General features: G+C 46.0%; 1 protein-coding gene across 5 annotated transcripts in view; it reads right to left on the bottom strand.

The window, feature by feature from the left end:
* The window catches only part of DAPK1 (death associated protein kinase 1), a 210,851-nt gene that overhangs the window by 40,963 nt on the left and 145,901 nt on the right, over positions 1 to 23,987 (bottom strand). For all 5 annotated transcript variants that reach the window (XM_003279033.3, XM_003279032.4, XM_030809146.1 and 2 more), the window contains 9 exons: positions 23,610 to 23,699; positions 22,206 to 22,298; positions 19,663 to 19,782; positions 19,118 to 19,216; positions 18,274 to 18,372; positions 16,794 to 16,892; positions 15,561 to 15,758; positions 13,930 to 14,127; positions 8,145 to 8,243 (listed from right to left, as the gene is read on the bottom strand). In XM_003279033.3, coding sequence (XP_003279081.2) covers positions 8,145 to 8,243; positions 13,930 to 14,127; positions 15,561 to 15,758; positions 16,794 to 16,892; positions 18,274 to 18,372; positions 19,118 to 19,216; positions 19,663 to 19,782; positions 22,206 to 22,298; positions 23,610 to 23,699 — 1,095 coding nt within the window. The remainder of the gene's footprint in view (positions 1 to 8,144; positions 8,244 to 13,929; positions 14,128 to 15,560; positions 15,759 to 16,793; positions 16,893 to 18,273; positions 18,373 to 19,117; positions 19,217 to 19,662; positions 19,783 to 22,205; positions 22,299 to 23,609; positions 23,700 to 23,987) is intronic.

The raw sequence follows: 23,987 nt of genomic DNA on the forward strand, positions 1-23,987 counted from the left end.
TGCAAGATGGAAAATGGCACCCTCCCTGCACAGGTTCTTGAGCAGGTGAGAGAAAACCAAATGGAAAGAACCAGCACAGTGCCAGGCACAGAAGAAGCAAGCAGTGTTGGAAATTATTCGTAGAAGAGCTGAGAATTGCCCTAACTACCTGGCCTTCTGTCTGAGAGGGAAAGGGGCAGAAGTCAGATGTCTGCATTTCGATCTTGGCTCTACTGGACACCCCGACGGAGGCTGCAAAAGCAACACTTACACTTGCTGCCCTCCTCCTTACCAACAGGACTCATGGACTCAATGAAGTGCATGCATTGAAAAGATATAGAAAGATGGCCAAGTGTCTCGGCACTCAGCTGTCCATCATCTCAACGTGAGCCTTGGGGACCAAGTGGCTGCAGAAGGGTGAGTTGGGTCCAGAAATCATGGTGTCTCTTGTGCACCAGCAGCCCCCAACACTACATTCTAGACTGTGGGCAGTGATTCTCAAGTTGGCCCCATGACATAGAAAGAAATCCATGGAAAGGTGAAAGGCCACTTCACTTATTGTGTTCAAGAAGCCAGAGCCCCACAGGCCAGCCAGTTTTAGGAGCCTGCCCTTCACAGACATGCTGCTTATTGACGTCTGGGGAAATGCTCACAGTCAGGACTTCTAGTGACACGTGTAATATGCTTTGCAAAGGAACGGATGGGGTTTCAACTGAGGCAAGCATTGACAGGGAAACCTATTTGTGTATCCCCAGTGAAAAGATGATCTGAAAGAATGTGCACAGTCATTTAAACATCTTTAGATAATGTTGCGGAAAATACGGATTTTTTGTTAACCTACAGAATTATAAGGGCTCATCTCCTTAGCACTCGGTCAACAAACACTCCATGTCCTGCCTGGACTATGGTGCCATTCATTTTTTCCTTCCTTCCTTCGTACTTTCATCTAGCAGGTATTTACTGAGTGTGTATTATGCACAGTCCTATGGATACAGCAGTGAATAAAACCAACAAAAGTCCCTATTTTCATGGGATCCAGAATCTAGTGGGGAGGGCCGACAAGAAACAAATAGGTGAGTAAAATGCAGTAGGTCAGGTAGTGATAGGTGCTATGAAGAAAAACGGGGCAGGGGAGATGAGGGGCAGCCCTGGGGGGTGGGGGAGGGATAGGATTTAAAATAGGGTGGTCCAGAAAGGCCTCCCTGAGAAGGTGAAGCTCGAGTCAAAACCTGCAGAAGGTGAGAGCGCAAATCACATGGTTACCTGGGGAAGGGCCGCTCAGGCCCGAGAATAGCAAGTGCAAAGGCCCCAGGGCGGTGGATGGCAGCACTTTTGAAGAATGTCAAGGAAGCTCATGGGGCTGATGCGGAGGGAGAGGGGAGGAGGCAGAACAGGAGATGGGGGTCAGGGAGGCAATGTCAGGGGCAGATCCTTGGGGAAGCCCCCATTTGAAGGGCTCTGATTCCCATGAGAAGCTGCTAGAGCATCTGAGCAAGAAGGACGAGATCTGACTTATGTCTGACCAGGTGGCTGCGTGGGGACCAGGCTGTGGACAGGTAAGGGTGGAAGCAGGGAGCCCACTTACGAGGCAGCAATGAATTCCCAGTGATCCCTGCCCAAGGGCTCACTCCTCCTAGGAGAAATCAGGATACGATTCCAATAGAGCAAGGAAGGCGAAGGGACTACCAGCCCATAGGGGCAAATCACACACGCCGGAGAGGCTGGGACAGAGGAGTTTTCCTGGGCTGGAGGTGAATGTTGATGGATGAGGAGGAGTGGGTGCCACGGAGTCTTCCCTGAATGTTATGGGCTGTGTGCCCGCATGCCCGTAGCGGGCATTCCAAGTCTCTCTCACTCTGAAGGCAGAGTGCCATCAGGTACCCTCAGGGCAGAAGTGGGCAGAGAGATGTGTGCCTGTGTGTACTGACGCTGTGGGCACATTATGCGCAGGGGGTGAAGGGGGAAAGGGGAGTCCAGGGTGAAAGAACAGCAGGTGACAACTCCATGATGGGGGAGCCGGCAGGGGCTTCCCAGGACCCGGCCACAACTGAAGGGGTGCAGAGGGGAAGGGGAGGCTGGGCAGAGGCTGCAGAGGTCACATCCTGAAGGCAGAGGAGCCCTAGATGGAGGTGAAAGTGGAGCCCACCGAGTGGCTGGCATTTCTAGAAAGAGAACCGTGGGGCTGGGATGGACTGGTCCCAAGGGGCAGGAGGCTACCATGCAGGGGTGGGTTAAGAGTCCGATTGGTCTGGAGGAGACTAAGGTTAAGGGTGACACCCTTAACCAGGTGGGGGCTGGAGGGGCGGGTGCTTCGTGGTCATGGAGAATTGGGAGGAAACTTAGTAGGCTGCCGGCTAGATGCAAACAGGTGAGGAGAGAGTAAGGAGGGTTTCCGTGATCCTGGGCAGGGTGACAGACAGGTGCTGAAGCCCTTTGCAGAGGCTGAACACTGGGGTGGAGGACGCACAGAACTGGAGGGAGGGATCCTGGTGTGGGGGGTGCCAAGGGTCTCTGAAGGTGCTGTGTAAGGCTGGCACTCAGGGGCAAGCAGGGACCAGAGACCTGAGCATGGGCCTCAGTGTTGGACAGCTGCAAGTCTGGGGGCCAGAGAGGGCCAGGGAGATGGAGAGGGAGAAGATGGACCAGCAGGAAACAGAGGCCTGGGGAGAAGCAGGACGCGGGGACTTTCTCATCCCAGGCAGGAGTGTCAGGGTGCACCAAGGGCGCCCAGTCCTGGGGATATCCAGTGAAAGAGGCTCAGGGGCAGTGGCTGGGGCTTGGGTGGAAAGATAACAAGGAAGCAAAAGGAAGAGCTGGCTTCGAATCAGGGACGGGCTCACAGTGGGCGGGAGCGGAGGCAACAGCTGGGCCAGGCTCATGGGGGCTTTGGGGTGGCTGGGAAAGTTCTATTCTTGACCTGCGTGGAATTCAAAGGTGTTTGTCTTATGGAAACCCACTAAGCTTTATATTGGTTTATGTGCTTTTTTCTATTTATGTTTTATAGTAAGAAAGTTTAGAATGAAAGCTGTCAGGAGGTGAGTGGGGACTCTGCTGAGGGTTACGTGGAATGGAAGGCAAGACAGTGGAGGGTGCAGGAGTAGGGGAGGCAAGGACAAAGAGGGGACAGGACACGCAGACTTGTTCAGGTCATCCTGGCTGAGGACTCAGCGGAGCAGGAAGGCGGCAGCAGGGGGCGCTGGTGGTCAAGGGTGGTTCTGAAGGAGAGGAAGATGGAACTGCTTCTGGAGGGTAGGAGGAAGGCCTAGGTGCTGGGCCTTCCAGGAAGACCAGAGGCCCCTCCCTAGGCCTTGACTCAGCCTGAAACCTGGGGAGTAAGGATGCGCTGTGAGTGCACAGAAGGAAAAAGCTTTGTATAAACCAAAGAACGTGAAAGATCTCAATAATTTAAGAATACTGGAAGTCCTCACCAGATCAACTAGGCAAGAGAAATAGAGGCATCCAAATTGGAAAAGAGGAAGTCAAATTATCCCTGTTTGCTGATGATATGATTTTATATCTAGAAAACCCTGAGGATGTCACCAAAAAATTCTTAGAGTTAATAAATTAATTCAGTAAAATTTCAGAATACAAAATTAACATACAGAAATCAGTAGAGTTCCTACATACCAATGACAATCCAGCCCCAAATCAGGAAGGCAATCCCATTTACAATAGCTACCAAAAAAAAAAAAAAAAAAAAAAAAAAAATCTAGGAATATATTTAACCAAGGAGGTGAAAGATCTCTACAAGGTAAACTAAAAAACACTAATGAAACAAATTGTAGATGACACAAACAAATGGAAAAACATCCTGTGCTCACAGATGGGAAGAATTAATATTGTTAAAATGACCATACTGCCCGAAACAATCTACAGATTCAATGCAATCCCCATCAAAATACCCACCTCATTTTTCACAGAATTAGAAAAAACAACTCTAAAGTTCATATGAAACCACAAAAGGGCCTAAATAGCCAAAGTAATCCTAAGCAAAAAGAGCAAAGCTGGAGACATCATATTGCCTAATTTCAAATTACACTAGATGGCTATAGTAACCAAAACAGCATGGTACCCACATAAAAACAGACAATGGAATAGAACAGAATAGGGAACCCAGAAATATAGCCACATGCTTACAGCCAACTGTTCTCTGACAAAATTGATAAGAACATACACTGGAAAAAGGCCACCCTTTTCAATAAAGAATGCTGGGAAAGTTGGATAGCTATTTGCAGAAAAATGAAACTGTATCCTTCTCTCTCACCATTTGCAGAAGTCACCTCAAGATAGATTAAAGACTTAAATGGAAGATCTTAAATTATAAAAATACTGGAGGAAAACTAAGGGAAAACTTTCTAAACATGGGTCTAGGCAAATAATTCATGACTAAGACCTCAAAAGCATAGGGAACATAACTAAAAATAGACGAACAGGACTTAAACTAAAAGCTTCTGTACAGCAAAAGAAATAATCAACAGAGTGAACAGACAACTTGCAGAATGAGAGAAAATATTCGCAAACTCTACATTCGACAGGGAACTAACATCCAGAATGTACCAGGAACTCAAACAATTCAACACAATAAAAACCCCCAAATAATCCCACTTAAAAGTGGGCTAAGGACATGAAGAGACATTTTTCAAAAGAAGACAGCCAACAAACATGAAAAGCATGTTCAACATCACCAATCATCAGAGACATGCAAGTTAAAACCACAATGAGTATCACCTTAACACCAATCAGAATGGCCATTACTAAAAAGTCAAAAAATAACAGATGTTGGGGAGGATGCAGAGAAAGGGAACTTTTATACATTGTTGGTGGGAATGTAAATTAGTACAACCTCTATGGAAATCATAGAGAAGTTATGCATGGCAACTTCTCAAATGACTAAAAATAGAACTCCCATTCGTTCCAGCAACCCCACTACTGGGTATCTACCTGAAGGAAAATAAATCATTATGTCAAAAAGATACCTGCACTTGTATATTCACTACAGGACTATTCACAGTAGCAAAGGTAGGGAATCAAACTAAGTGTCCATCAACAGAGGACTGGACTTAAAAATTGTGGTATATGTACACAGTGGAATACTACTTGGCCATTAAGAAAAGGAAATCAGGCTGGGCGCGGTGACTCACGCCTGTAATCCCAGCACTTTGGGAGGCCGAGGTGGGCGGATCACAAGATCAGGAGCTCCAGACCATCCTGGCCAACATGGTGAAACCTGTCTCTACCAAAAATACAAAAATTAGCTGGGCATGGTGGCTTGCACCTGTAGTCCCAGCTACTTGGGAGGCTGAGGCAGGAGAATCACTTGAACCTGGGAGGCAGAGGTTGCAGTGAGCCGAGATTGCCTCACTGCATTCCAGCCTGGTGACAGAGCGAGACTGTCTCAAAAAACAAAAACAAAAACAAAAAAATAAAAAAATAAAGAAAAAAGAAAAGGAAATAATGTCCTTTGTAGCAACATGGATGGAAATGGAGGCCGTTATCCTAAGTGAAACAATTGAGACACAGAAAACCAAATATCACATGCTGTCACTTAAAGTGGGCACTAAATGATGTGTACACAGGGAAGAACAGTGTGGAATGATAGACAACGGGGACTTGGAGGGGTGAAGAGGAGGGAAGCATGTGGAGGATGGGAGTTTGTTTGGTGGGTACAGTGTGCTTTGCTCCAGTGATGGACACACTGAAGACCCTGACTTCACCCCAGTGTAATATATCAGTGGAGAAAATTGCACTTGTACCCCATGAAAATATAAAATAATAAATCAATCAATAAATTTATTGACAGGTTAGTATGATAATATTTGCATACCTTGTGCTAATATATTATTGAAATTCATTTCCTCCGTTTCTTTTTCCTTCTTCCATGTGGCTGCTAGGAAACTTAAACCGAGGGATGTGGTGTGGTCACGTTTCTGAGGGCGACATCCCCAGTAAGGCCCTCCAGTCTGGAGGATCTCCCTGGCCCTGCGGAACCCTCCCCTGGCTGCCCCGCGGGAGAGGAAGCCCCGGTTCCCTGCGGGGAAGGCCGGGCCCACCCAGCTCTGCTCACTCTCCCATCTCCTGGGCCTCCACGCCGGCTCCAGACATTGCGCTCCCACCGCAGGAGGGCACTGGAGGCCGCTGAGCCCTGGTCCTGAACAGGGCGATCCTCCCGGGACTCTGTCTGGCAGAGACGGCGCCTGGCCTGCAGGTTCCAGCGATGCCTCCCGCAGGGGCACCCCCAGCCCCTGTCCATGCCCTCAGGACCCGCTCCTTCCTGTCATCACGCAGTCCCATTCAGTGACTGTAATTGACGGCTATGACTCTCAGGTCAGCATCCTTCTCCCATTTCCAGAAGTCTCCTGAGGGGCACGTGCCTGTCTTGTCCCTCTGGACTCCCTGCTCTCACCGCGCCCCCAGTGTGTGCGGAGTGACTGCGGGTGCGGTGTGTGTAGAGTGACTGAGGGGGCTGCAGAATGAGCGCTGCAGGTGCGGCTCCGAGGTTAGCTCTGGGCACCGTGGGAGGGTCCTGGGGACAGAAGATGCTTTTCCTGCGGTGGGAAGCGGGAGAGCGAGGAGGTGCACGGAGGGACCTGAGGAGGAGCCAGGCAGGGACCACCGATACAGATGTCGTGGGGAAGGGCAGAGGGGCCTGCGGCTCACGGAGGGACCCCACACAGGGGGCCGCACATTTCAGCAGCCCCAACCCGCACTGCGGTAATCTGCAGCGTCAGCTGCTGGCATCTTCAATAATGGCCTGGCTGGGTCTTTCATGAGGCCACACATAGGACAAAAATATTTCTTCGTCTTGAAAATGCATATAAATGCTCTGTTAGGGAGTAACTGGAACCTGTGCCCAAGCATGGCTGGGTAGGGCTTGACAATGGCCAACCAGATCTAGCAAGGCAGGCACAGCAGGGTGATGTGGGTATGGTGTGTGCGTTTGTGGTGGGTGACCACATGCCCCAGAAAGGGGCCTCATCCCATGTGAAGTACTGGTAATAACTGGGCCAGCAGCGAAGGCACAGAGCTGGGCCCCCCACTGCACAGATCAGACCTATTCCTTCTGGGGAGGGAATGACATCCCGGTAACATGAGTGCATACGGGGAGGCGACATCCTAGCCCCAGCGGTCAGCAAACAATTTCTGTCAAGGGCCAGGCAAGTAGGTGTTTTGGCTCTGTGGCCCATATGGTCTCTGTCACAACTGCTCAGCTCTGACACCTGGCGTGGAAGCTGCGAGGGCCAATACAAACCTTGGGCATGGCTGTGTCCCAATAAGACTTCATTTACAAAAACCAGCAGTGGCATATGGCCCGTGGGCCATGGTTTGCTAACCTCTGGATGATCTCCAGGAAATGAGGCTCTCTTCCAGCCTCAGGGCCTGAGGTGGGCTGACACATTAAAGCACCACTTGGTCTCCTCAGAGAATCACGCTCTGTCAGCAAAGCTCTAATCTGTGACTCTCCCACAAAGACTGGACGGTCAGCCTACTCTCAGGCCAGCAAGCACTCTAATGGTAATATTTCACTCCAGCCATAAAATTGCAACCATACCTTATTAGCTGATGCATTTTCCTTCTTGGGTATTTCATGAAATGTGAATCAAAGGGTTTCCTCAGCAGGGAGGTGCTAGGTCTGGCATCCGGAACAGGGAGTGAGGGAACTGAACAGATCTCACTTAAAATACTCCACAGGCCTAAAGCAAAGCCGGACTCTAAGCAACTCCCGCTTATGGCACCCGGCAGCCTGGTCTTGTGGGGCAAACGTGGAGACTGCACCCAACACCCACTGAGGATTCTTCCTCCCCCAGCTCCTTCTAAAGGGCAGGGGCTCCAGCACCCTGGGGCAGAGGAGCATTTAGGAAGGGGAAGTACACACACCCCACAATGCAGGGGCCCTGGTGTGTGACACGAAAAACAAAAAGGCCAGCGGGAAGCAGCGGAATCCCTGGCAGAGCAGGGTGTGGTGAGATGAGAAGAGGAGGAACATTAAGGAGACATTAGGCTGGGCATGTGTGGGCAAATGTCTGTGTTACTGCAATGGAGGAGCTGCGGCTGAAGCCTGGCTGCTTTAGAATGCAGAGTTGCCATGCAAGCCCTGTCCCTCCTGCTCTGGAGGCGCCAGAGGCTCCCAGCAGCTCCCTCCTGCACGAAGCCCTGTGGGCACTCACCGCGGTCAGCGCCTCCACGCTGGCTCCCATCAGACAGAGATACCGGACAACGTCTAGGATTCCGTTGTTGGCCGCAAGGTGCAGAGGTGTTCGTCCATACTGGGAAGAGAGAAAAAAGGCCAAAGGTCATTCTTCTCACGCAGTTGCTGAGGATGACATTCCGGAGATACAAGCTTAAGGAAGGGGTCAGGGCCCACCAGAAAGGAGGAAGGAGCCATCTCCCTTCTCCTGAAACTTGCTCTCCACTGGGGCAGGCCAGCCAGGAGAACCTTTCCAAGTACTTTGCAGTTAAAAGAGGAGCTTCAAAATACAACTTCAAAGGTAACTTAAGTTCAAGTTTCCTCCTGTGCTGGCCTGAAGGACACAGGAGCCAAGGGCTCAAAGTCCAGGGTTCCAGCAAGATCTGTACCATAGTTCAAATTTAGACACAGCCAGGGAAGAAGACATGGAAGACAGATATTGAAGACATCCTAATTAGTGAAAATCCCAGGACAAGCCCATAAGCCCTGTTTGTGCCTGCGGTTCCCAAATTGTGTGCCAAGGTACCCCAGGGAACGGCACTGAATTCTTAGGGGTGCCCACGAATATCTAAAGTTTTTGATAAGAAACGTGGTTCTGAGACCAGGTGAACTACTCGCTTGAAGTGGTGCAGAGTGTCATCATTAGACTGCACCACCCTGCCTTCCATGACATCATGTCTTTCACAGCGGGGGGTTGGTGGCTGCCCTGAGAGGAACCAAGAGTCTTGAGGAAATCACTGTGGACAGGAAATGAGGCCGTGTCCACTCTGAGTCCAAGGTTTCAGAAGTGCAGTGCCCAATGGGAGCACTCATCAGATTGTATGTAATGTGGTCATGGAAGAAGGAAAAGAAAATATTAGTTTTCTTTCCGTTTATGTGTATTACCTTTCTCAGCTGCTGCTAAGCTGTTAGGACATAAGTGGTTACTAAGTTGTTTGGACTGAACCACTCAATGAACAGAACTGTTAGGGATTTCTTTTGATCTAGGGGAACCATGAAAAAATAATTACTGAAACCCTGAGGATGTTGTGAACTGAGAAAGTTTGGAAATTTTTTAATGCTATGTATTTTTAAATATCAGTTTTTGTTATAAAGTTAACACATGCTCTTTTTAAAAATCCAAGCAACCTAGAAAAACATATAATACAAAATAAAAAACTTCCTTCTCCCCTCCCGCCTTACTCTCAAGCTCTCTGGCTCAGAGCTGTCCCTGTTTAACATTTTGGTCCCTTTCCTCCCAAGCTCTTATCTATGAATCCTCAAAAGGAGAGAAATAATTTAAACAGCCCAGATGTGGTCATAGCCCACCTTCCACTCTGTCCCTTGCTTTGTCCACATAACAGTAGATTGGAAACACTTTTCCATGCCTGTAACGGGAGGGATCACATTCTCGTGAATGCCTGAATTGCACCCACTGTGTGGCTCTCATGATTCATTCAGCCACCGAGGGGGGACACTAGGCAGTTCCAATTCCCAGCTAGTGTAAACACTGCTGCAGTATGGGATACGCTCATATTTCTTTATTATTATCTTCTGCAGTAATGCAGAAAACAGATACTAAGCTTTCAAGCATTCTAGAGTTCACGTGAGAAGGAAAAGGGAAGGTTTTGAAGACTGGGTGAAATGTTTAGAAGATGTAATGTAAGGGAGATGTAATTTTGGTTGTAGAATGCACAGTTTTCTAGAAGGGAAGAAAGCTGAGGAAGAGAGTGTGATGAAGAAAAGGGCAGAGGAAACGGCCACTGTTGAAGGGCCCAGGTTGGGACAGAATGACACCAAACCCCTTAGCCTGAAATTCCAGGTCTGCCACCACCTGGACCCAATGTCTCCAGCTTCATTTTCTCCCTTCCCCATAACCCCCTCCCTAAATACCTACCCCACACCCCCTGTGTGTCAGTGACAGCCCACAGCAGACACACTGGCTTCCCTTGGTGGAAAACAGGCTTCCCTCTTCTCCATCTGTCAAAGCCTCGATCATCTTAAGTGATCACCTCTGAAAAGCCTTCCCTGATTTCTTTAATATATGAATTGTTGCTTCTGTGTTTCTGGAGCACCTTGTGCCCATCACAGCAGCAATGACAACATGAGATGCTGCTACATCTGAATGTGAGTGTCTCTAAAAGGAGCCTGAGGGCAGAGCCATTCACCTTGGCATCTACGAGTTCCTCCCTCCGCGCTGGGCACAGTGCTGCCCTGGAAGGGCCTCGATAAACACCTGACAGGCAGGGAGTCCTCTCTCATCCTCCCAGATGCATGCGTGTGCACAGCGTGCCTTCTGTCTGTCCTTATGGGAAGCACCGACTCAAAGAGGGACAAATGGGTAAGGGCCGTGCATTCTGCGCCATCTATTCCCTTTCCTTTCCATGCTTTCTAACACAGCAAGTTAAACAGCCACTCTCCTGATTTCCATACAAGAAGGAGGAAGAATGCAGAAATGTCTGTTTCACTGCATGAGCATCAAACATAGCCATGAGGTCCTGTCACATACTGGTGACAGGGTAGAATTTGAATGGCCATTTTTATTTCTGGAGGAACTTAATCCAGATAAGGAAAAGGCAAGACCATGCAATGGAGAAAGAGCAACAGCCTCCTTGTAGAATATGGATGCCACCCCACGCTCACTATCAGTTACTTGAGTGAATCTCTAGAAAGCTGGATGTGCTTTGGTGGGAAGCGATGCCTTCTGTTATGTACCTGTGCTTCTTTCAAGCCCTTCTAAAGCCCCCATCACCTTTCCTTTTAAAAAAAAAAAAATAGCAAAACAAGCCTGACAGCAACCCTTCTGAAGAAGCTGTGAGATCCCCAAAGTCAGGGTGTGCTGATGATGGGAGCGCCAAAGCCAAGCCGGGGAGCCTGTCTGCGGGGGCAGAGATGCAGAGCTTGTGTGCAGCCAGCACACTTTTGTCCAGATGGGCTCTGAATTACGGGTCTGAATCTTGCTGCTAATTCCAAGGGGTTGAAACTGGAACTGATGATTTTCACATCAGCTGAGCTTCATTCAATGACAAAATCATCTACAGAAGGCCCTCTATGTACAGCTGCTCTGCCATAGACAGTGATTACGCAAGTTTATGTCAGCATTTATCGACTTTACTTATAGATATTTGTAGCCTGAAAAATGTGAGACTTTTCCAGTAAATAAGCCAGTGGTTTCAAAACATGAAAGTCTGGGACTGTCTTGTGGATTTTTTAAAGAGTGTATTTAACAAGTCAAGTTGTGCATTTAGGTATGGAGTGAAACTGGGAAGAACACATTCCCTGTTTAGGTTAGGGCAAAGCACCATGAGATGCTCAGCTCCTCCTCTCTCCTCTCGCAGGGGAGAGCTGATTCTAGATGCTGCACACATAGCAGGCCCCTGGGCGCACAGTGGGAATGTCTACAGAGAGTCAAATAAGTGCAGATGTCCCTTGAAGCTGCTTTTGATTCATTTGAAGAATCCTAGACGGAAACCCAAGGTCTTGATGCTACTTCATGCTACACTTGGCTTTCCCCTTAAGCCACTTACACAACTGACTTGGCAAGATTAGAATGGGACAAACTAAGAAAGCAACCAGCAGCTAATGGCTAACACCTGGGATACTGCCTTTCCACACAGTCTCAGAATGTGAAATTACCAATTTCAATTTCTGTTTGAGTTAATCACATAACATGCAAAAGGAATAAGTTTACATAAAAGTATAACTTTCCAGCTGTTTCAGATATCCTTTTACCTCCAACAAACCATACTAGAATCCTACTGGCATTGTACACGCCATTCATAAACATTTCCTGAAATTAAAAAATTAATTGCGCTTGGACTTCATTTTTAGCATAATCGTAACAGCATAACGCTTGTCTTTAATACAGCTACAGGGCCAAAATCACAGGAATCTGCAATATTCTATGTTGTTTGGTAATGAACATCTATATGGAATTCAGAGAAAAGGGAAGGTGGTGGCTAAAATATAGAAGTCAACATTTTTTATGAACCTAAAAGCACAGTTATTTTCATTTCTCCATTTTTCACCAAACGATAGCATCTCTTTGGTCTTATCACATTTATTTAGCACAGAAAAAGGTACTAGGAACTTTTGCCCATAAAACTCTCAATGCGGAAAGCTAAGAAGAAAAATATAGGGCCAGGTGTGATGGCTCATGCCTGTAAACCCAGCACATTGGGAGGCTGAAGCGGGCAGATCACTTGAGGTCAGGAGTTTGAGACCAGCCTAGCCAACATGGTGAAATCCTGTCTCTACTAAAAATACAAAAATTAGCAGGGCATGGTGGCACGGGCCTGTAATCCCAGCTACTCAGGAGGCTGAGGCATGAGAATCGCTTGAACCCAGGAGGCAGAGGTTGCAGCGAGCCAAGATTGGGCCACTGCACTCCAGCCTGGGTGACAAGAGTGAGACTCTGTCTCAAAAAAATAATAATAATGATAATAAATAAAATAAATAAAATAAGAGAAATACAGTCCTGGGATCAAATCTTAATGTCACTAGACATTTTCTTGAAGACTTGGTGCTCTAGAAAGATGCTACAATTTTACCATGCCTCTCTGATTCCTCTACAGAGCCTCATGCTCACAGGCATGTACACACACACACATACACACACACACACACACACGGGATTTCCATCAGTGTACACCGAGTTATGGAAAAAGTACTTGTTATTATAATAATTTTCTGTTTATCTATGAAATTATTCAAAAGTCACATGTAAAATGCAACCTAAGATGGCAAAACCCAGGCCGGGCGCGGTGGCTCACGCTTGTAATCCCAGCACTTTGGGAGGCTGAGGCGGGCGGATCACGAGGTCAGGAGATCGAGACCACGGTGAAACCCCGTCTCTACTAAAAATACAAAAAAATTAGCCGGGCATGGTGGCCGGCGCCTGTAGTCCCAGCTACTCGAAGAGGCTGAGGCAGAAGAATGGCGGGAACCCAGGAGGCGGAGCTTGCAGTGAGCCGAGATTGCGCCACTGCACTCCAGCCTGGGCGACAGAGCAAGACTCCGTCTCAAAAAAAAAAAAAAAAAAAAAAGATGGCAAAACCCTATAAAAAAGTACATGTCCATATAAAGTAATATTCACTTTCAACAACAAACACATGCAAATAGAAACTTGGCCAAAATCCAGGATCAGGTGGGAGCACACAGAATCAGGACCCAGGACTTGGGGGATGGACACAGAATCAGGACCTAGGATCAGGTGAGAGAACACAGAATCAGGACCCGGGATCGGGGGGTTGGACACAGAATCAGGACCCAGGATCAGGTGAGAGAACCCAGAATCAGGACCCGGGATCGGGGGGTTGGACACAGAATCAGGACCCGGGATCAGGTGGGAGGACACAGAATCAGGACCCGGGATCAGATGGGAGACACAGAATCAGGACCCGGGATCAGGTGGGAGACACAGAATCAGGACCCGGGATCAGGGGGTTGGACACAGAATCAGGACCCGGGATCAGGTGGGAGGACACAGAATCAGGACCCGGGATCGGGGGTTGGACACAGAATCAGGACCCGGGATCAGGTGGGAGGACACAGAATCAGGACCCGGGATCAGGTGGGAGGACACAGAATCAGGACCCGGGATGAGGTGGGAGGACACAGAATCAGGACCTGGGATCAGTTGAGAGGACACAGAATCAGGACCTGGGATCAGGGGGATGGACACAGAATCAAGACCCGGGATCAGGCGGGAGGACACAGAATCAGGACCCAGAATCGGGTGGATGGACACAGTTGGAAGCTGTAGGGATCCTGTTCTCTGTGCATACCTTGTTTGAGATGTCCAAATTGCAGTTTGCTTCACAGAGGGCCACCACAATAGGCATGTTGCCATCTTTACACGCCACGTGGAGGGGAGTATTGCCGTGCCTGTCTTGATAATCGACGAAACACCCTTGGCTGAGGAGAGTCTTGATTACCTCCATCTGACACCGTCTCACAGCCAGATGAAGGGCAATGTGTCCGTCCTGGAAACAAACCCCAGAGATCATGAGAGCTTTTCACTTGGGCATGTGGCCTCCGTCTCTCCACCTTTCCTGCCGCCACCAAGTGAGGTTTAATTGGCAACAAGATCACTACTAAAAGGCCTAGTGGAGGATTTAAATGAAGAAACTTTACTCCTATAGCAGGGGTAAGGATGCAGAAGATGCGGAGCTTTACATGTTCCTCTCTAAATAATCACAGCCTAAGCTGAACACCAGCTTGATTCATTTAGGCTTCGGCAGTACAATCAGATAGAACATAAGTAATTGTTGACACTCCAATGCCCTCTTTAATCAAAGCATTTGTAAAACATTTTTAAAAACATTTGCCCAGCAATCTCTGCCAATTTCCTAAATAGAGAGCCTATTATTTTACTTTGCACCAGGAAAAATGTGAAAGTATTGTGAAATAACTTGCTCAAGGGCTGTCATATAAATGAGAAGCAGATTTAACATGTGTAACCTCTGCATCCTGTGAAAAACCAGCCCGGGCATTCATTCTACTTATTACAGAATCCCTGATGAACAGATGTGTTGAGTTTTAGGAGCTGGGTGGAGAGTTCTGAAACATTTCTAAAACCTACTGTGCTAGGGTTCCTCAGCCTCAGCGCTACTGGCATTTGGGGCTGGGTGATTCTCTGTCGAGGGGGCTGCCCTGTGAGCTGCAGGATGTTTAGTAGCACCACTGGCTGGGATCGATGAGACGCCAATAGCAACCCCCATCTCTAGTTGTGACAACCAGAAAGTATCTCCAGACATTATCAAACACCCCTGGTGGCAAAGTCGCCCCCACCCAGAACCATTGCTCTATATCAAGAAAATAACTTCACAAAGGGCGGATATTAAATTAACTACAGAATCCCAAATCTAACCGTATATAGCAACATCACAGGCTTGTTTTAAGTACAGATCACAATAAAAACAGATGAGGCTGAGTTTGTTTAACTAAAAACATGGAACACCTGGTCTAGCATCGAGCTTGCCAGAAAAGAGTGGTTTATTGTCTTTTTACAACACAGCAGATGATAGAAATAAGTAAAACATCTATTTCTTTGTTTATCTAAAAATTAATAGTGTGTTGCCAATGTTAGTCCTCAATGAGAACTGTCTCGGATTCAGTGAACATCACTGTACCTGCTCTAAAGCTAAAAAAGCTAAAAATTATTTAGAGACCAAAGTCAATTGATCAATTCATGAATTTTGTTATGTGCCACAAATTAATATTAATTGTTAAATACGATATAGAAAAGTTCACAGAATCTTTGGAACAGAGAAGAGACGGGGTAATTACAGTTTGCTGCATTCAAGTTTATCTTAGGGAAACAAACTGAGGAGTCTTGTGGTCCCTCTAGACCCCTAGACCACTTCCCAGTGACTCATAAGGCAAGGTGCCTTATGAGTCTTCCCCCATAAGGCACCTTGTCGCAAGCATTAAGGTCGGCTCCATGTTCGGCCAGACATTCCACGATGTCGTGGTAGCCCCTGGCAGAGGCTGTCAGGAGGGACGTCTCTCCTTCTCGGTTCTTGATGTTCACGTTACAGCCGGCCTCACAAAGGGCTTTGGCCACAGAGTAATAGCCGTGCCAGGCAGCACAGTGCAGGGGGGTTTCTTCTTCCTGGCCAAGGAGGCAAGTACAGAGAGGAGGAGAACACAATAATGAGAAACAAAGTATAAAGCAAGGTGAGAGTCGCTGTCAAATTTGCCACAAATGCAACCAAGGCAGCAGAGGGAAAGACCTCATAGGTATTGGAGTGAAATATTAATCTGGAATAAAATAACAACATGAGTGTGAGCCACCAGCATTAAGAGGTAGATCTGATGTCTCTCCTTCATTAGTTTTCCTTCCTCAACACTTGTGTGTTTGATGAATTTGGCTTTCTCAGCATATGACCGACAATTTACTTTCAGGAGCCCGTTGAAACCATTGGCCCTGCTTCTCTGAACAATAGAGCCTTCGTGCAGGTGCATTATAGCATGTTTCTAGTAAGTGCCTCGCTGACCTTATCTGAAACTACTAATAGTAGGTGAGCACTTCCCTGGGCATGAATTCTTCCAGCAACCTTGATGCCTCTAGCTTTCTGTCATGTTTACAACACAAGGTGAGTGGTAACAGTATTGTTGCTTCGGCAAGAAAATAATTAGGAGAGCCACACTTCAAAACGTCAAGGGAAGCCCTTATAGACCGTGAGGCCTGTATCTTCAGGATCAACATCGTTAGATACATATATGCACCGATGAGAGGCCACCCTCGTGCGGTGGTTACAAATGAGGACTCTGAAACCAGACTGTGTGTTCAAGCCCCAGCTCTACCACTTCTGAGCTTTGTGAGCCTGGGAAAGTTACAGAAACTTTCCCTGCCTCAATTTCCTCATCTCTAAAATGAGAATGATTACAGTAATCCACCTCATAGGGCTGTTCAGCAGATTGAATGCATGAATGAATGAAGTGGTTAAACCCGATCCTGGCAGTAGCACCTTGCACACCTTAGCTAGTACTTCTGTTTGAGTCCCTGTCCTTTGAGCCTTGCCCTCGGTAGTGGAAGACAGAAAACCTAGCTTGGATAAAACTCTAAAGGCCCCGACTGTACCATCTGGCTGCCTGTACATTCATGTATAGAGCAGAGGAAGGGAGGATGTCAGCCACGACCCACCTTGTCCTGGATATTGGGATTGGAGCCGAAGCTGCACAGTAACTGAGCCACGTCAGCGTGGCCATAGCGAGCTGCCACGTGGAGGGCCGTCTCTCCAGACTGCAGAAGTAAAAGAGCTGGTGATTCAGAGCCACATCCGTGAGCAGGCTATGGAGATGAGAACCCAAGGCCTACACCCAGGCCTGCCTGGTTCCTCTCCGTCCCCTTTGGTTCCACCCACCCACCTCGGGCAGATGCCCCTGTAGTGGCTAGGATGGGGACCTGAGGTTGGGGTGTCCACGACACAATGAGTATTAAGCCCACACACTTGGCTCATCCTGTGAAGTGCAAACAACTCAGGAGAAGGCGCTCCCTTTTCCATGACAGCTGTTCTCAATCTTCTTTATGTGCTGATACTTCTAGCTGTGTGATTTTCTTCTTTTTTAAACACAACATTCTCTTTTTACTATTGGGTTCATCATTCAGCAGTTACTTAAATGAACAATTTTATTTATTAACAAGCTTCTCATTTCATTGCCTATGATTAGAAACTTGTTTTATTATACTCTCAGATATTTTCTCAGAAATTTTAAAGAATGTCTCTATTTGCCCATGTAATAACGTTCTGTGAATTAGTAACAGGTGCAAATCCTTTAAGATACTTTACTTCTATCCACCTCACAGAAAATCATCAGAATAAACAAATTTTAGAAGACAAAACAAGATATAGTGTTGCCACCTTCCAGATAACTGCCATAATAAATGTGTGTCTCTGATATGAATGTTACCCCTCAGATATGGTGCAGTGCACAACCCATGCAACTGTGTGTGGCAGCTTGACTAAGCGTCGAATTAGTCTGCCAGTACTGGAAGCAGAGAAGTGTCGTACAGTAGAATAAATAATGGATGAGTAGGTAGGAATCCCAGGTTCAGGTTCCAGCACAGCCAATTAATTCACAGAATTGTTGTGTGAACTGAATGAAACACACACATATGAAAACAAGGTATCTTGATAAATCAGTAACTTTTATAACACTGTTGTGCCAAAAAAAGCCTTACTTTATTACTTTATGTGCATTGTCTCATTAATATCTTCTAGTGTCTGTGATTGTCAGGTCAGCACTGTCAGCCACTTCAAAGAAGAAGAGAATGGGAGAGATCCGCTTAAAAGCACAAGGTTGAGTCAGGAAGAAAATCGAATAGAGACCGAGGTCTCTGTCTGGTTGTCTTTCTACTAGAACTTTGAGGTTTTTATGTTACGGGGATTATAATTCAATGCGTGTGTATTATGGCAACTACCTGAAAGATTTTGGCTTAAGGCTGATTTCAGTATTACACCAAACCACAGGCAACAAGAAATTTCCAACTTAAATGTTCTGCAGGTGAATTCTGGTCCTGATTCCTTTCCTTTGGGTCCCGATGCACATGGTAGGCCAGCACTCACACTCACATGCATCCATTTACTACCTCCTCATGTTCCTCCTAAGAGAAGTGGCCTTACCTTGTCTTTCACATCCAAAGGGCATTTGTTCTCATTGAGAAATTTCAAGGTATCGACGTGGCCATGCCGAGCAGCCCAGTAGATGGCATTGGACCCGCCCTGCAGGAAAATCAACCTGAGGTCACGTTTCTAGAGAGCTGACAGCACCAGATGCATGCATCCCTCAGAGTCACTGTATTTCCCTTCCTGTGTGATGACAAACCCCAGAGGAGCAACTTCCCAGAGGAATAAAACCCTCATTCTATTTTACACCTTTGACAAACGTACCGTGGTTACACAAGATGCTAGCACTAGGGGCACCTGGGTGAAGCAGATAATGGAACTCTCTGTACTACTTTTCCAGCTTTTTTTTGTAAATCAAAAATGATTTCAAAATAAACAATTGCTTATAAACAATTGTTTTATGTTTGCAAACCCTCATCTCCCCACTCTGATTAGGATTCCCTTACTGCAGAGGGCCAGATCTACTCCACTTACAGCTCTGCTGACGTCTACAGAAGCAGGTAAACACATTTCTCATGAGAATAATTAGATAATAAAACTTTTTCATGTGTGACATCTAACATTGTTGAGTAAATGTGATCGGTAAGAAGTAAAATCTGGGTAGTGTACAAAGAAATGCTGATGTCAAGCAGCAGCGCCAAGGGGAGGATAAATGATAAATGTTTGCCTCTTTAACGCATGTGTCAGGCTGTACCAAGCTGTTTAAAAGCAGCTCATCTTCCTTTACAGGAAACTGAGAAACAAGTTAGGACATACATTTTTTTCCTCTGTTACCCCTATGATTAAGAGACACTTGAAAGTACTTTAAAATTCAATTCATTTCAATAAAAACAATTATGACCTTATCCTGGACATCGATTCTTGAGCCTCTTTTAATGAGCAACTGTAGTATTTGAATATTCCCACAGCCAGCAGCAATGAGTAATGGAGGTGTCCCGTGCTAGAAAAGGCAAGAAAAAAATTACTAATTTTCAGGTTTGGTAGGAAAGGAAAAGCCCAAACGACGATTGCTGTTCCCACACACCTTCCCCTGTCTCAACAAACATAGAGCTACCACTGCGTGGCAGGAAGAGAAGACAGGTGGAAGGGTATAAAACCTTTCCTTCCCCTTTTGGATTCTCATCATCGGGGACATTTTCATTAGCAGGATGAGAAGATCTAAAATTTCATGGGTAGAGATATAATATGTGAATGAAGGAAGGCCCTCAATGCAAAAAGACCTTATTTGTAACTCTAATCACTTTCTAAACAGAAGTGATTTTCCCCACAGTATGGAGCTTCCAATTGGAAGGGAGAATGGAGAAGCAGATAGGGTCTTTCCTTGGATATGGAAGGGCAAGGTCACTGTGACCCACCCCTCTACCCTGCTGCAGAACAGAACCAGACCTTGTTGGGTTGGTTAACATCATAGTTGGACAATGAGCCCAGAAGGTGCTGCAGGCCTGGGACGTTGTCATCGTTGATGGCATGGATGATGGCTTTCATCACAAAGGAGTCTTCCTCATCCTTGAGAGAGACAGCCAAGATGGAAACAGAGTTACATGGCTAGCCATGCTTTTCTTACCAACATAAAAGAAACCTGTGCTCACTTGTTAACAGGGGCATTCGGAGGAAGGTAAGCCATTTACTCCCCAAATCCATACAGTCACGGAGGGACCTAGGAAGGAATTTTTGCTCCTTCCATGTTGCAAACAAGCACTATCTACTGTTTATCTGGGCTTTAATGTCACCTGCAGTATAGCCCAGAGACACAGTGTCCAAGATCCAGATTTCAAATAATGATGATGACAAGTAACCCTTTGTTTCTTAAGAATCTGTCAAAACATAGTGCCTAAAACCACTGTGAAAATTTTTAGGTATAACACAGACTCTCTTCCTGGATAAGGAAAAAGAAAAGCCTATTGCAGCAAAGAAATGATGCCTTTGAATAAGATATTCTCAATTTGCAATTTTTCCAATTACCTAATTGTTTTCTGATCACTTGAATTTCTTCCATTGCTAGGTATAGAATAACATGGCAAAAATCTCTGAAAGCTGGTCCCAATTATAAAAAACAGAAAAATAAAAATTAAAAAATAGGCTCTAAATAAAGAAAATAAAGGCTAGAAATCAGAAAACTGATGCATTTCTAATTACAAAGGAAAAATAACCAGAAGAGTAGTGAACAAAAACTGGAAAAATCTTTGCCACTCTGTCAAAATTCACATTAAAACTAAGGAATCAGCTAGAAAAATCCTAAACAAAATTTCTGAACTTATAAACACAGAATTATGACCACTGGAATTTCAAATCTGGAAAAGTGTATCTACAGAGGCTGAATCTCTGCTTGTGGGGGAGAATGGAGAAAACATTTCTCTCCATCTGCTTTCTCTTCTCTATAGATCTGAATCCAAACACTTTTCATGTGGGTTTTAGTAATATTTGTATAAAATGCATGTTTAAGAATGCCACTGGTTTTGCTTTTCTATCACAATTCAAGTCAATGACTAAGAGGCATTTACATGAAAGTGCAAGTCAAGAGAAATGGGGAAAACAGAAGGAATAAAGCAGATTGTTATGACTCATCCCCATGATTAGAATATGGAAATGAGGGAATCTGACCTCTGGGAGGGGATCTTTCCACCTGGAGCTCCTATAAGACCCGTGGTCCCTCTTCTACCCTAAACTTTTCACTGTGACACATGTATTGTCTCCCAGTTGAATATTCAGTGATTTCAATTTGCAGTCTTTAATCATTCTCATTATCTTACATAGAGTCACAGTTTTTATCTTTTCACTGGTTGCGCAGCCACCCTCTAACAATTCCCAAACAAAGCCTCCTCTTCTCTCTCTATTCGCCCTAACCTGCTTCTCTTTTGCTTTTTTTTTTAACATCTCCAATCCCATTTCTCTCCACAAGGCTCGATGTGAAGCCTCAGTGAAGCTACTAACTTAAGGAGAAAAAAGGGGAGCTGGTGTTTGCAGTTCCCACCCTGAAGTACTTGGCTCCACCGGGAAAATGCTGACTGTTCAGTTAAAGGGGCAGGGTAGTTCCCGCAGGACGACTGTGGCTGCCTTGTCTGGAGTCCCCTTCACCTCCTGACTTAACAAAGCCCCGTTGTTTGATTGTCAGGGGAAAGTCTTGTTGAATTCAGATGCTTCCACTCATATCTGAAGAGCTTATCTGTGATTAGGTTTCAGTTTGGATTAGAGGGGAAAATAAAGGCTAGAAATTGGAAAATGAATGCATTTCTAATTACAAAGAAAAATAACTAGAGAGTACTGAACAACAAATTTGATAAATCTTTGCCACTTTGTCAAAGTTCACATTAAAACTAAGAAAGTTGGAGTTATATTCAAGGGCCTTGGGCAGTCAACACCAGGCCAATCATGCAACCAGGTTTGGCCTTCTGGTCTGCTAGGAGACACATCAGCAAGCAGCACTGCATTCTCCCTGATTCTTTGGTGCGAGTGTGTGGGAAGGGAGTGGCGGCTGTCTGTCCCTCCTGTGCTACTGTTAACCAAGATTCTTCTATGTCAGCGGCTACAGTTCATGCAAATTAGGATAAGCTCTTTTCTCTTCTGCTGGCTAACCTCTCTTTTACCAAAATATCAGTGCGTGTGTCTCTGTGTGTGTGCCTTTGCTGTGCGTGTGTGTGTGTGTGTGTTGGGGGGGTGGTCTGTGCCTATGTTTGCAACAAGGTGGAGGGTAGTGTTAGAGGTATGGGGCTATGACGGGGGACAGCACCATCCAAATTAAAGAGAAAAAAAAGAGGAAAGAAGCAAGAGGGTGCATAAATCAGCACCCCCAAGCCCCTTCGAGGGGATCAAGAATAAGCTTGCCATTTCCACAACTTCAGGTTCCTGGGAGGTTGAACAAATAGAACAGCTGGGACATTCTGAGTACCCAGTGCTGAGAAAGGAGCACCAGGGCACACGGGTTTGCTTACCAGAGTATCATCGCTTCTGGCAACACTCATGTTACTTCTGGACAGGAACGACCTGGATAATCTTTGGCACAGTGATATCAAGCGAACGGATTGCTTTTTTTTTTAAAAAAAAAAAAAGGGAGGGCGGGGAGAAAAAAGGTAGGGTGAGAGGAGGAGAGACAGCTTATGTAACAATTGTCAAATGAGTACAAACGACAAAGCCTTCGAGATCTTGTTCATTGCTATCAGCATGTACTCTCCCAGGGTGGGCAATCCTACAGCAGATTGGGTTGCATTTGCTTAAAGAATAATTTTAAAGGTCTTATAAATCAAGACAACAGGATATAGAGATTCTCCTTCCATGTTTCATTATTGAACTATAGAGCTGGACACCCCACATCCTTTCTCTCTATATATTTTCTTCTCTGCTCTTTGGAGAAGGTGATCTGACCCTTGGTCCCCCCTCAGAGAAGCACAGACTGCAGGGGCCTTGCTCTGTGTCCTTTGTGCCACACAAGCAGTGATGGTAGACAATGTGATAACCAATACGCAACAGCTGTTGGAAGTGAACAGCTGGGGGACCTCTTAGTCTATAGAACAAACATCTCTGCATTTACTCTCAAAGGCAAAAGTACAGTTAAAGAATGAGAGCGAGAAAGAGAAATGGTTGCTCTCTCTCTATTTTAAGCCTAATTCTAAGGACTTTTGAGAATCTAGTGCTGTGGTCTTCCTCATCCCTACCATGGCACCCCAAAATTGGTAGGTGTGAAAACGAGGTACATTTCTGGCCCTGAGCTGGGAAGACACGGTAGGTACCCACTTCCTCTGGGTTTGACATGACCCTGGGCACAGGAAACCATCCCATCACCTTCTTAGCCCTGAAGTGTGATTTGTTCCAGGAGGTCTGCAATGCCTTCAGAGCTATGTCCCACCCAGCCCCTGTGGAGGCCATCCACACTGAAGAAGGAGAACAGGCCACCCTGCAAATGCTCACGGCCCCACCCCACCCCCACTCCAACCACTCACAGATAAAGGCTGGGCTGAGAGACCCATTTACCCAAGTTACAGCACAAATGTAATCTCATGCTGCTTACCACAAAGAATGAACTTATTTAAAATGTGGCTTGTAGTATTAGAAAAAGATTTCACTATAATTTTACAGTGCTGCTATAAAAATTTACACTGAGAATGGTTTTGATGAAAAAAGCACAAAATTACATTTAACGGTATGAGTTAAAGTGACTAAAATATTGTTTTTGCTTGTTTTTGAAAATAGAGTAATGGTGCAGAAGACTACAGGGTGGATTAAAAAGAGGAAAAGATGTATTTTCCATTTTACCAGTATCAGAGGAGATGGACCCTGACCACACACTGCTCTACACAGGAAACAGAATTTGTTAATCCCTCCACAACAAACAATCTTACTTTCCATTTTTTCCGGGCTGCAAACTTCTTGAATTTCTCCATGTTTACTGCTGATGCTTTTCTACTAAGTGCCTGTTGTGTATCTTTAGGCTAAAATAAAAATCCAGGAAAAAAAATTAAAGCTCTCAAATTACGAAAATGTGTTATATGACAATTTCTTGAAACATCTCCTTATTCAGGATGCTTACACATTCACCTTATTAAATTAGCATAAGAAGTTGGGATAACATGGAATACCTAGGCACCTTGTCTTAGCGGGCTCACTCTTCTGAGGGTTTCATATCATCCATGAGCACTGGGGAGAAGTAGAGCTTGGGGTCAAACTAAATCACGACTTTCCACACTGATAGTTTGGGAATGGCAATATTCATGGTGAGG

Source organism: Nomascus leucogenys, chromosome 1a (genome assembly GCF_006542625.1).
Source record: "Nomascus leucogenys isolate Asia chromosome 1a, Asia_NLE_v1, whole genome shotgun sequence".
In the NCBI taxonomy this organism is placed as follows: Eukaryota; Metazoa; Chordata; class Mammalia; order Primates; family Hylobatidae; genus Nomascus; species Nomascus leucogenys.